We start from the raw sequence: 13,661 nt of genomic DNA on the forward strand, positions 1-13,661 counted from the left end.
CACACACACACACACACACACACACACACACACACACACACACACACACACACACACACACTGGAATAGACATGAGCGAGCACTCAAAGAACTTCCTATATTTTTTTGACCAATAGGATGCAGGGCAACTCCTGAATGTAGGTCCCCAGTACATCCAACAGGGTCAAGGTGGAGCATTATAGGGATAAGGCTGGTTCCAGTATGACTGACCAGGCCATTGTCATGCCTGAAGTGGATGAGACTGGGCTCTGAAATTCAAGTCCCTGGTCTGTAGAGAGGCTCTCTCATTGATTAGTGTGATCAAAGAGGAAAAGTTTCCCTGATAAAGTGGAGAGAAAGTGTGCCCTGGTGAAGGAGATGAGTAAGCTTCCTGCAGAAGTGATACTCAAATTTAAGGTGACTGTGGTACCAAGAGACCAGGGCTATGACATCAGTGCCAGAAACATAGCAACCTCTTCGCACATTGAAATCAGCCAGCCATTAAGGTTTCTATTATCCATGCTGATGTCAGTACTAGTACCAATGTCGATGCTGGTGATTCAAGGTTGCCAGAATTGTCAGGGATACGTACTGAAAATGTCTTGTACCTTTTGAGTACAGAGCCACACATTGAGAAAGCATCACATCTCCTTGTTGAATGAGCCAGCTTAGTGCTTCCCCTTGTGTTTTAGGAATGGAAGAGGGGAAATCTGTGTGAGGAGTCTATATAGCCTGGTGTTTGGATCTCCCCTGCCTTGGTGAGGAGGCAATATTGGTCTTTGCTGCCAGTGTGGTCGCTGATAAGGTGGTTTACAATTGCCCCAAATCCTTGCCTGACAGTGCCATGAATGCAGGCACCAACGTTGTGTGGTGCTGGCAAAGGCAATGTCTGACTAGGACTTAAGACCAGTTCTATCTTGAAGACAGATTCTTGTTCCTTGGGGTCCAAAGTGCCTTATTGATGGCTAAAGTTGCATCTTGAACAAAGTGAACCTGGATTTCCTTGTCCTGGTCAAAAAGGAACAGCTAACCAAGGAGCTGTCGGCCATACTGCTGTTTAGATCGTGGATAGACCAAAACTAGTGTTAGTGGACCAAAACGTGACCAAATGCCTCCTTGACTACTAAGAAACACTCTTCCTGTGTGTACAGCACAAGGCAGCAGTTCTCTTGTTAGTCAGCTTTGTATGTTGGCTCTTAAATACAAGAGGTGTTTTGAGAAACTAATCAAGTGGCCAAATATCTAATTTGAGATCAAACAGGCCTTATCACACAATAAAATGCTTTGACACCGCACAAGCAGTTGTTTTCACTTGCTAAAAGAGAGAAAATTATGTCAGTCACTTGTCCCATTTAAAGGAGTAAGTTAACCTGGTGTTTACACTGTCTACCTGCTGTAATAGAGAGATATGTAAATAAATCCTTTTTCAGGGTAGTCTGGATGGATTCTGTTTTTTGGGAGTTCACAATCCCTCTTGGGGTACGTGGCTCAGGAGAACAAATTATGTATTTTCACACTATGTCTAGATTTCATGCTAGCTGGAAGATTACATATAACCAGATTCCGTATTTTACACTTCACCTGATCACTTCAGCCTACAACAGCACTGCAGCTGTAATTTGAGGAAAAACATTTATGAAGTCACAGCAATTCCAGTTATTAGGATTACAGAACTTGAAAGACTGAATTTAATAGCATCAAGTCATGCTGTATTTACATACTAATATATATATGCCTTTTGTTCAGAGTTTCTCAAATATACTTGTAGGTAATAGCGATCTTACCTTCCTTCTAATGTGTCGTCTTGTGGTTGGGCCCCGGCAGTGTTCCTCTGTGAACGTCGCAGTGACCCCCCTGGATTGTTATTAGGCCGGTTGGACATTGGCACCTCTCTCCTGAAGGGACATACCCTTTCTAGACACTACCATTCACTGTAAGAAAAAAAGTCAATACACTTAGACACAGAAAAGGATTCCTGAAGATACTACATTATTAAGTAAGAAAAAAGTGTCTTCACGGAATGGAAGGCTTAAGTCTGTTCCAAGTCAAGTGATACTCTAAAAGATAACCTCATTACTGCTCAGTATGCAGGGTGGATATAAAAAAACACACACCAATGATTTAATGATTTTCTTATATATTTAGAACAAAAACAAAAAAGTTTTATTTAAAGCAGATTTGAGGAAAAAAACGTATCTTAATTAAAACTACCTTTGAGCTAAAATGTATCTCATCATAGAATAGGGATTATAAATTCTAATTCTATAGTATGAGAATATATTCATGTAATGTTTAAGAAAAAGTTTTGTAAATGAGTTCCAACAGTTCATGGATTAGGTACCCAATCTTATCGGGTTCCACAGGCTTCTGTATAGATTACTTAGGTTAATCTACCCAATGGGACGCAGTGCTCAGTCTAGAAGATAGCATCAGAGATGCTTAGTTTTGCTGTTCTCAAACTATGGATGTGTGTCTCCAGAGGTAACATGCTTGTTAACAGCAAAAATGTTTTAAAATAAATAATATACAGAGAGAGGTGAGAAATAACAGACCTTAATTCTATTGTCCCTCGGCAAATTTGTGTACAGAGAGTCAATCCCTTACCTCTCTCTAAAAGTGCAAAGTTTCAAAAAGTTCAATGAATAGAAATTGTTGGGGGCAGAAAAGATCTGGACAAAGAAGAAATCTGGAGATAAATGTGAGAAGCAAGGGACATATGCTTGTTTTGTTAAAATATGTTTGCGGTTGAAGAAAAAAATCCAGACTCCATAATATTGTTAAAAAGTTAAATAAAACCATTTAAATGTCTGTCTGGTGATGTTCTCCTCCTAATACAGCATGGCAAGAAAATCCTCCCAAATATTAATGATTAATCTATTGAATTGGAGATAGTTCTCCTCCCAATGACTTCATAAATATCTGCTTCAATTACCTTTGGTAAATGAAATAACCAAACAATCATTCGTTTTCTGATATAGCTGTAAAACTAATCTGAAAAGTTTTCAAAATAAATCACTGTTTAAAAATGTATAGTGTGTACCTTCTAAAAATTAAACCTACCTCTATCTCTGAGTTGTGAAGAATATGTATTAAGGTTATAACAACCATCAAGAATGCACTTCTATGTAGAAAACCATGATTAAATAGAGTCTTCCTGACTAGTGATTTAAATCAATTTGATTTAAATCAAATCCACCCTGTCAGTACGTATTAGTTACATTTAGTCAACATGACATTCTATATTAGAGAATTTTCTAGAAAAGAGCATTTAGTTTTGTGTGATGCTTTCATGGAAAGAGGTAGGATATGGACTGTTTAAAATCCACAGCATTTATAAACATTTAGGGAGAAATGCATTATTTTTAGTGGTACCTACATACATTATTAAGTTGACAACTAAACAAGTCTCCAAGAAACTGTACACTTCCTTATGGAGGGAGGTGGCACAGTTGTATTGCTGCCAATTCCTGGAAGAAGGGATGCACAAGATTAAAGCGGGAAGAGAAATGCTTTACAAGTACAGTAGTTTAAAATGTTAAACTTCTTCATATATGTGTGAATTAGATAAACATATAACCATTCAGCATACAAGACCCAGTCATTAGCCAGAAATTCTTGTTCGGAGATCAGATGAAATCTGATCTGTTTTTAAAGTTGTTGGGAGCACTGAATTTACAATTGATAGAGAGAAAGTTACCTTAAAATAATCAACTCAAGAAATGCTTACTCAAGTAAGATAGGTACACCTCTACCCCGATATAAAGCTGTCCTCGGGAGCTAAAAAATCTTACCGCGTTATAGGTGAAACCGTGTTATATCGAACTTGCTTTGATCCGCCGGAATGCGTGGCCCCGCCCCCCCCGGAGCACTGCTTTACCGCGTTCTATCCAAATTCGTGTTATATCGAGTCACATTATATCAGGGTAGAGGAGTACATGATGCCTTTATACTTAATCTTGTGAAGCCTACAACATTCTCACAGATATCTTTGTCTTTCTAAATACGGCTTTGCCAATGACCTCAAAGAGAAAGACCCCATACTGCCCTGCCAACGTCCTTGGACAGAAATATTTTGAGATTCATGCTTGCTCATTTCGTAAACAGAGAAAGAGGAGTACCTCATATTGTGGCAAATTATGCTATTTTGTGTTTACGTAGGCAAGCTGATAGCAATTGAACTGTGGTCAGTAAACCTATTTTTACTTCTGACTCCATCCATAATTTTAAAAATCAAAAGGGGATTTGCAGGCAAAACAGCTGCAACAAAGAATATAGCATTACTTATATGCAAGTAGAAAGGACAGGAAAACTGGATAAGGTCCAAAGTGTCAACTTCAAACCACCACTTGGACTGCAGTATCTGATAAAACAGATACACCTCTACCCAGATATAACGCGACCCAATATAACACAAATTCGGATATAACGCAGTAAAGCAGCGCTCCGGGGGGGCGGGGCTGCACGCTCTGGTGGATCAAAGCAAGTTCGATATAACGCGGTTTCACCTATAATGCGGTAAGATTTTTTGGCTCCCGAGGACAACGTTATATCGGGGTAGAGGTGTATTAAAGTATGATAGTTTAAGGGATATTTTTAAGCTCAGATTTTGAGAGTTGAGTGCTGAAGCATAGCTCAGCACTTAGCGCAGCCACTGAAGTCATTTTAAAAGCTTGTGTTCTCATATTAGTGAGAGGTATTTTGAGTAGCAGATATTCAAAACCAGTACTAGAGATTATTAAAAGTAGTGTTATGCATCTCATTCAAATTAGTCTTTGTGGATCCGACCTTGACCAGTTAGATTTCTCATGCCTGTTAGGTAACACCAACGTTCCCAGCGCCTTTCACAGGCTTTTGCCCTCTCTTCCTTAGGATATCACAACTGCTTACATGGATTTTGCAAGATCCAGATTTCAATGTTGCATTGTAATCTGATCACAATCCTAGACTAGTGGAAGACTGATGCTAGGCACTCTTGTCTGTTAGTGCAGCTGCAGCATATCGCACTGTCTCTGTATAACTCAGACTGGGATTAGCATTAGGCACGGGACTCCTACATTGTTCCCTACCTCACAATATTAGAGATTATCTGCAAGAGAACTACTACACTGGTTTCCCCAAAAAGCACCAGCACTACACAGACTGAAGTTAACTAATCTTTCATTTGGAGCATTTGCCAAGTCACAGTAGGTCAACTGTATAGTGTTCAACTAATGCACAAGTTTCCCTTCAGAAGCATGGCTCTGATGCATTGCCCCTCCTCTGCAAGAAGGGGGAAGGGGGGGGGGGAAAATCACCCACAAACCTGAGCTGTTCTTCATGGGAGAGACTGTATAAGATTTCCAGCTACATGACTAAATAGTGACAAAATTTCTTCTGGCTGCCTGTACACTAAGAGTATATTTTGTCCACAGCCATTTCATTAACACTATCTACTTACATCCAGAGTAAAAATTCTCCCTACGGAGAATGCATAAAAGATTCCCCCAACGTCACCTAGAGGCAAGGCTGCTAGAGATCTAGACTGCAGGAATCCCAGAGAAATGGAATATACTGTTATGGAAGGCACTAGCAGGTGGTTCTGTTATGTTTTTTCTCAGCACGTGAGCAAGTATTGCAGTGTTGCCAACCCAGGTGGTCCCCTCCCACCCCAAGAGACATGACTCTGGTGGGAGCTAGACTGGCACCAGTTTTTCCAATGACATGAGACACTCCAACCCACAGAATTTAGCCTTCTCCATGACTGCCTGTCTGGTTAATCCACCCAGGAAGTGGGGCAATCAAAGTTGCTGTAGGCAGAGCTCTTGTGCTCTCCCTCCCCACAGCAACCCAAAGCCTCTCTCATAGGAGGAGGAGGGGAAGGAGGGAGCAACATGAACAGGACAGTTCTTCTGCCCCCTTTCCCTCCCCCATGCAATACCCAGCCTGGGAACAGTGTGCCACCTGGCCTGGGAGTGGAGATGAGGAACCGAAGAGAGTAAAGGTGAGGTTGGGAGAGTGAGCTGATGAGAGTTGGGGCAGAACTGCTGGGGAGGGGATAGGCAAATGCAAGGGCGAAAGCTCCTTCAGCTGGGGCAAGAATGACAATAACCCAATAAGTCTGGGAGAGTGGACAACAATATTTGTCTCACCCAGGATATGTGCAGGGGGGGGGTTGCAAAAATTAAAATGCCACCCCCCCTTACCCACACACACTAGTCTTTGGCTCCCTTCAAAAATCATGATTTTTTTTTAAATTTATTTCTTGAGGTTTAATACTGATATTGATTCTTAAAATTTGTTGTTGGTAATTTTAGTTATGCCCAAGTTTTTTTAGTAGAGCCCTCTTTTAAGAGAAGGAACAGCATCAGCAAGAATGTTTGCTTCCTACCCCTGGGCTAGTATCAATTTCTGAAGCAGAGTTGCTTTCTGGAATCAGGCAATGGTGTTGGGCTGAAGTTCCTGCAAGAAGCAATTGCACTGAAAGTTGTCTGGCCATCTCATTCCAGGATGTGTACGCGTGTCTAGGTGCGTGTAAATGCATGCACATAGACACGTACACATGGGTGTAAGTAAAAATAGGGCATGATTCTCTCAGCATATATTCTGACTCAGGTCACTAATTCTTCCTTCACCACAAGCTGACTTGCAAGGGCCCAGATTATTATTATATGGAGATATACCTAGATTTCTGCTAGGCGGTGGAACAATGCTGCGGTTGGAACAGGACTCTGGCATCTGTTGCAGGAGGTAACAATTCCTTAAACAGTCTTCTTGCCTTGTCTCTTTCACCAACAGAAACTGATCCAAGAAAGAATGAAAAAAAAGAAAGAAAAAGAAAAAATTCTACTTCACCCAGCTTATCTCTTGCATATCTGGGACCAACACGGCTACAGCCCCACCACAAACAGCAATGAAAATGTTTTATGTAGGAAATATTTTCAAAAAGTTAAAATTAAAAAAAAACAAAAAACAAAAAAACCAATAAATATTTTGGCTCTCAAATTGAAAAGGTTGGATGTCACAGAGGAAGAATTCCATTCCAAATAGCTTAGAAGATATGCAACAGGAGAAGGCAGATGCCATGCAAAGCAATTCAGACCCAGAGAAGCAGAGCTCCACTCTACTTAGAAAGCCTGGATAGTACCTACGTTTTCCTGCAAGCCTCTACCTATTCCCAATTCTAAAACAATGTTGAACCTCATTCTGTCCCTCATGCTGCTCACCGTACATGGATCCCTAAATCAAATCAGTCCAAAGAGACTCCCACCTTGCAAGTTATATTTACTACCACTGAAGTTCAAATGTGTGCTGATATTTTCATTGTCTGGTGCATTTTGGGAGTCTACTAACTGTAATCCTGCCACAGTGCTTCCAGGTCGGCCCCACGCACTATCCAGCATAGCATATGGGATTTTTCTACGTTTTTTTTTTTTATATCATCTCTATCTCTCTATATATATATAAAAATATAAAAATAAAAATAAATATAAATATAAAACAAACAAGCATCTAGGTACATTTCTTCCACTGAGCCGCTACCATCTCCTATACATATTTAATAGCTGTTTCAGGATCTCAGGACAGGCTCATACTCTGAGTTTAGACAGATACAATCTAAGGCCTCAGTGTCACTGCTCAAGTGTTATACTAAAGATTTCCTTTTGTTCATGTGATTTTGCTCTGACCCAAAACTTCGTTGTGTTCCCATTATAATCAGAGACCTTTAGTTAATGAGCAAGTGCAGGAACTTTCACATCAGTTTTTAGTCTCCACGATCAAAATTTTAGCTACCTCCTTGGGTCTCCAGTTAGAGGATTCAGTAGTCATATCTGCCGAAGAGGAGACCTAATTAAGGAGTGCCGAGATTTATTATAAAAGAAGGGGTCCTCCACATCCTTGCTCCTGGGAGCCCAGGATTCTATTGAGATTCTCCTGGAACAGTAGTTTCCAAACTTTTTTTCTGGGAACCCAGTTGAAGAAAATTGTTGATGCCCATGACCCAATGGAACCGGGGATGAGGAGTTTAAAGTGTGGGAGGGGATCAGGGCTCCAGGGTGGGGCCATGAATGTGGGGTTTTGGATGCAGGAAGGGGTTCCAGATTTGGGGGGGGGGGGGGGGCTCGGGGCTGGGGATTGGGGCATGGACTTACCTCTGGTGGCTCCCAATCAGCGGCGCAGCTGGGGTGCAGAGGCAGGCTTGACGCCTGTCCTGGCACTGCACACCGCGCTGCACCCTGGAAGGGGCCAGCAGCAGGTCCAGCTCCTAGGCAGAGGTGCGCACAAGCGGCTCCGCATAGCTCTTGCCTGCAGACACTGCCCCTCCCCCTCCCAGCTCCCATTGGCTGGGAACCAGCCAACGGGAGTGCAGAGCTGGTGCTTGGGGTGGAGACAGCGCACAGAGCCCCGTGGCCTCCCCTGCCTAGAAGCCGGACCTGCTGCTGGCTGCTTCCGGAGCAGCATGGTGTCGGAACAGGTAGGCACTAGCCTGCCTTAGCTGGGCAGCACTGCCGACAGGCCTTTTAACGTCCTGGTCAGCAGTGCTGACCAGAGCCGCGAGGGTCCTTGGGTACTGAGCAAGGCGACCCAGTGCCTTACATGCCGCGACTCAGTACTGGGTCACGACCCGAACTTGGAAAAACACTTGCAATTTCAGTACTTTTCTTATTCAGAAGTGGTTAGATTCATAAGTAAATCTGAGTCCCTTCTCATCCACTGAATTCCTTTATCTTTTCAAGAACAAGCCCCACACAGGCAGTACTGTAAGTGCTTTTCCCTTATTTAGAGGTCTACAAGGCACAGCTTAGCTTTCTTGTTTGTATCTACTATGACGAACAAATTTTGTCAAAATTGCATTTTAATTAGCAGGGCACTGATTTAACATGTGAAGTTATAGACATCACATGCATCAAGTGAATTGCTAAGGTTGTGTGTGTTCAAGTACCCATTATTTGCAGCTGAGTATTATTAGTCAAGGTTTCACTGGCTTGCCTTCTTCATACAGAAGGAGTATCCAATTGCTGCTTAAGCCATGAATAATGTCAAAGTACTAGTCCATAGCTATTTTGCTTTCACGTACAAGGTCCTTAACAGACTTGAACTTGAGAGGACAGTCCATAATGTTTCAAGCACATCCCACCACAAACCGTTTGAAGACATTTAACAAGTCTGGCACCCAAACTGCCTTCCTGCCCCGGGCAGGGGCTGGAACAGCCATTGCCTGGTGATCACATTTCAAGAGGCCAGACACCATAGGAAGGACGGCAATAAAGGTGCCAAGATATATAGGCAGGTGTGTTCTAGCAGTTAGAGCATGGGACAGAGTCTGGAGACTGAGCTCTGCTATAGCTATCACTCAATCACTGCATGACATTGACTTATCCAATCTGTCAGTTTCCCCATCTGTAAAATGGATTTTAGTACTAACACTGAAGTGTTCAGACATCCCCTGGTAAAAGCATTAAGATCCAGATCCTCAGATGAATTTAGATGCCTAACTCATTGATCTGTGCCTAAATGCCAAGCATTAGCTATATTTGCAGCCAGTGGACCATTGCTACTACTAATTTAGCATGCTTCAGGTGGACTAAAAGAGTATCTGCCAAGAATGTGTCTCAGATGAGATCTGCTGTGCAAAGATGAGCCTCAAAAGAGTGATTGTGCCTGAATGCTGGCTTTATGCATGTCTGTCATGCAGAACTCTCTCTCACCACTGACCTTCCCCCTTAGTCTCTGTCAAAGGTTACCTGCAGTTGGTGTGTGAAAAGGAGAACAGTACTTCTTTGTTGCTGAACTGCCAGGTAGGTTCTGTTTATGAAAGGCCAGAGAAGATCATGGAGACCCTATATATTTGTGTACATGCCAAAAGTCTAAAAATAGGCAAAATGGTTAGTAGGTTATACTAACCAAACACCAAGTTCTGGATGCAGAGATGGCGAACACCAGATAGTGGTACCATAACATTTCACCAGCACTGCTCCTGGACAAGATGTGGTGTTCATGGGGGCCTGACAAACCCGACAATCACAAGCAGATTAAAGCCTCACTGGTAGTCCCAGCTGGACTACACAAGCAGTTTCTACTTAGTGCTCATGTATGACCAACAGAGCTAGCATCAGTTGAAAAACTAGCAAGCTGCCAGCAGAGCTCTCCAATTACCACTGTTAACAAAAGTTGACTCAAGAGCATGATTAGCAATCAGGCCACCTCATTCTGATGTCAAGTAGGTAGTAGGACTATTGCTTACCAGAAGGCCACCTCCTTCAAAGTAACTTCTCTACAAGTTTAGAGAAGGGAGAAAGATTAGTCCCTTTAAACAATTTCACTTTAGGCAATACTAAGAACAAATGGTTTCCTTTCTCCAGCAGGTGGAAACAAGCCAGTAAGTTTCCTAAATAGGATGCATGACGAATTGTTTTTCTTTTCTGGTGAAGCATTTGGGGGAATATTTCAGGGAACACCAACATATGTACAGCCTAGCATAGAAAGAGGGGGATTTCATATCAAGTGACATGCCTTTCCATTCCCAGATACTGTGCTTAACATAGTGGTTGAGCTGTTGCAGCTGGAACTGTTATAGAAGTATTTCTAACTCCAAGATCATAAGGATTTTTTTTTAAATCGTTAATTAGTTCTACAGTCATAGAAACAGGAAGCCCATGTCCAGTCAGTCAATGCAATGGCAAAAGTTCCAACTCCCAGCCACTTAATCTAGTTTATACTGGGCAAAACTGATCCTGAGAAGCTAGCTGAAGTAGACAATACCTTATTAGCGTCAACATGAAAAAGCCATTTTAAAAACAGAAGTTGTACGGATTTATTACACAAGCATCTTTAAGATTAGAATAAGCCTGAAATGCCATGGGAAGACAGACAAAAAAACATGCTAACTCAGGATAATCAAAGCCCAGTAACATGTGTCTATACCAAATTAGTTCTGCAGCTTAATGCTTACTTTGTTTTTTTGAAATTCTTCAACATTTTGGTTCAAGGAAAGAATTACAAACTTCAGTAAACTACCAAGTAAGTGACAATAGCAAAATATGCAGATAGCTCAGTGGTTTAAGCATTAGCCTGCTAAACCCAGGATTGTGAGTTCAATCCTTGAGGGGGCCATTTAGGGATCTGGTGCAAAAATCTGTCTGGGGATTGGTCCTGCTTTGAGCAGGGGGTTGGACTATATGGCCTCCTGAGGTCCCTTTCAACCCTGATATTCTATGATCGCTACACAATCCACTGTGTTCACCGGTATTGAGCATCCAATTTCAGTAACTGAATTGTGTTGATTTAGGTTTCATGTGATGCAACACGCGTTTTGAAATAGCATTTAATTATTAAAATAGACATTCAAGGCAAGTCCTCCCTTCCAATTTTGAGGCAACAGTAAAATTTGACTTGCATTTTTATTGTTAGCTTGCAGTACATTGTTAAACTGACGTGATCAACTAGAAATACTGCGTTCAGACATCAAGGCCTACTTTAAGGACAAATCTTTAAGACCTCAACTGTAACCTCACTAACTAGAACAAAAGAAAAGTTATTAATTTTAGAACCATTTTTTTTAAACTGAATAACCCTTAAAATGGTATTGTAGTGCATTACTTCAACAATATCTATGCAATCCATGTAAAGTAGTCAGCATACAGGAAAAATAAAAAAGACTGGCAGGCCCCACAATCATCCTGTGACAAATTAAGCCTTAAGTTCCCTTTCAAATAAACAGCCACAAATAACGTCAGCAGGTTAAATTATGCCTGACACTTGCACATAATCAAATTGCACAACAGGTCTGCATATATGTAACTGACTGCACATTAACAAATGTTTATTATGGTCCATTTTAGAAAAAGGCTATACTCTCAACTGAGGGCTTGTCGTCACGTACAGCACTACAGCTGCACAGCTGTAACACTTTAGTGAATACACTACTAATGCCGACAGGAGAGTTTCCCCCTCGGCATGGTTAATCCATCTCACGATGAGGCGATAGCCACGTCGATGGGAGAAGCTCACCCATTGACACAGCGCTGTCTACACAGGGGTTAGGTCGGAATAACTAAGTCACCTGAGGTGTGGATTTTTCACACCCCTGAGCGATGCAGCTATACTGATATAGGTCTGTAGTATAGACCTGGCCTCATTCTGTTGCTGCAGAGCCAGCACAGCTAAGAGGAGAAAGCAGTATGACAACAAAAACAAAAAAAGGCCACTATTTTAGTCATTACAGCAAGCAGAAGTGATTATAGGGGGGAAAAAACCCATCTTCAGAGTTGTCCGCTTTTTTTTTTTCTTTTAATAAAGCCAAACAACCAGTTGAGGTTGCCCCTGTACACGATACCAAGAAATGTTACAAGTAAACATTTAGAAGTATGAAAGTGAACAGTAGTTTAAGAAAAAAATTTCACAGCACTTTTATTTCATAAAATCTCTGAGGAAAAATGCATGTAAAGATTATATTCTAAAAACCTTACCTACCTATTATATTTGCTCATTACATGGATACTAGTACACCTTCAATGTTAACTGTTAGATCAACCGTATTGACAGATTCCTTCTTTTGGGGGGGGCGGGGGGGGAAGTGTATAAAACAAGGCAAACCTAAAACCACCAAGTAGTAACTTTTCACCTTCACTTGTAAAAGTCTGATACATCTTAAAGTAATTTGCTTCTGGAATGAGAAGAAGTTTTTAGTGGATGGACACATTTTCTTGCCTACATGCAACTTTGATATTAACACAAGCAGCACCTTTCACCCATTATCCCCTACTAAAAAATGAAAATAATTCATCCTTCTTAAGGACACCATTGGCTTTTCCCATCCCAGACCCACAAAAGGAACAACCTCAAAGCCACTTCTCTCCTCCTCCCAATCAAGCAAAGCAGAAACCATAAAGTTTCAAAAGTAGGAAGCACAAACAGTTGCAAATAGGGATGCAAAGATCAATGACATGATCAAAATGACAGGCTAGGAGAATGGTCTATGAAGCAGCATTCTGAATGGATGAGTGGATAAAAAATACCTTTGTCAAGACCAGAGAAAAAAGGGATGTTGCAGTAAGCAAGATGAGAACTCGAATGAGTTTTAGCTGCGTGAATGCACAGAGAAAGCCATATCTTAGAAGTGGTATGTGGAAAAAAATCTGCAAGACTTGACTAGATTCTGTTACACAGCTTACGTCCAAGGGGGATACCCTAGAGAGGTCCTAGTCAAAAATGATACCCAGGTTACCGGCCTGAGTAACAGGCAGTACGGCAATGTCCATAGTGATTGAGAAAGGAGGACTTAGTGGGGGGAGGGGAGATTAAGAGCTCTGTGTTAACCAGGTTGAACATGAGTGATTGCTTAGACATTCACGAGAGAAAAAACGGTTTTTAGTTTGGACAGAAGGAAACAGGTATGGAGTAGAAAGGAATATCTGCAAGTTCTCAGCATAGAGACTGTACTGAATTTGTCTGTGGATAGGATTATCCACACGTGTGTAGAGGAAGAGAAACAGAACCCTGTGGAACCCCCACACAGAGCCTGGGAGATGGTGGATTTTCCTATCAACATGCTAAAGGAGCAGTTAGAGAGGCCAGAGTACTGGAAGCAAGGGGAGGACAGAGTTTTAAGAAAAGCATGGTCAATGGCTCAAGGTAGCTGACTGAGCTTTGACTAGTAAGAGGTCATTTTAGAGAGTAGTTTCAGTGGAGTGCAAGGGGTGGAA

At 41.7% G+C, this 13,661-nt stretch overlaps 1 protein-coding gene across 5 annotated transcripts in view; it reads right to left on the reverse strand.

Annotated features, from left to right (window-relative positions):
• Window positions 1-13,661, reverse strand: part of TRIP12 (thyroid hormone receptor interactor 12) — a 165,562-nt gene that overhangs the window by 119,144 nt on the left and 32,757 nt on the right. For 4 of the 5 annotated variants that reach the window (XM_024210928.3, XM_024210912.3, XM_024210944.2 and 1 more), the window contains exon 2: window positions 1,764-1,910. In XM_024210928.3, the coding sequence (XP_024066696.1) occupies window positions 1,764-1,861 (98 nt within the window). In that variant the 5' untranslated portion in view covers window positions 1,862-1,910. Of the gene's footprint in view, window positions 1-1,763; window positions 1,911-6,638; window positions 6,744-13,661 lie in introns of those variants that run through there. The other variant, XM_024210920.2, reaches the window with a different exon arrangement.

The sequence above is a fragment of the Terrapene carolina genome, unplaced genomic scaffold (genome assembly GCF_002925995.2).
Source record: "Terrapene carolina triunguis isolate 2854851 unplaced genomic scaffold, T_m_triunguis-2.0 Scaffold88, whole genome shotgun sequence".
Classification (NCBI taxonomy): domain Eukaryota; kingdom Metazoa; phylum Chordata; order Testudines; family Emydidae; genus Terrapene; species Terrapene triunguis.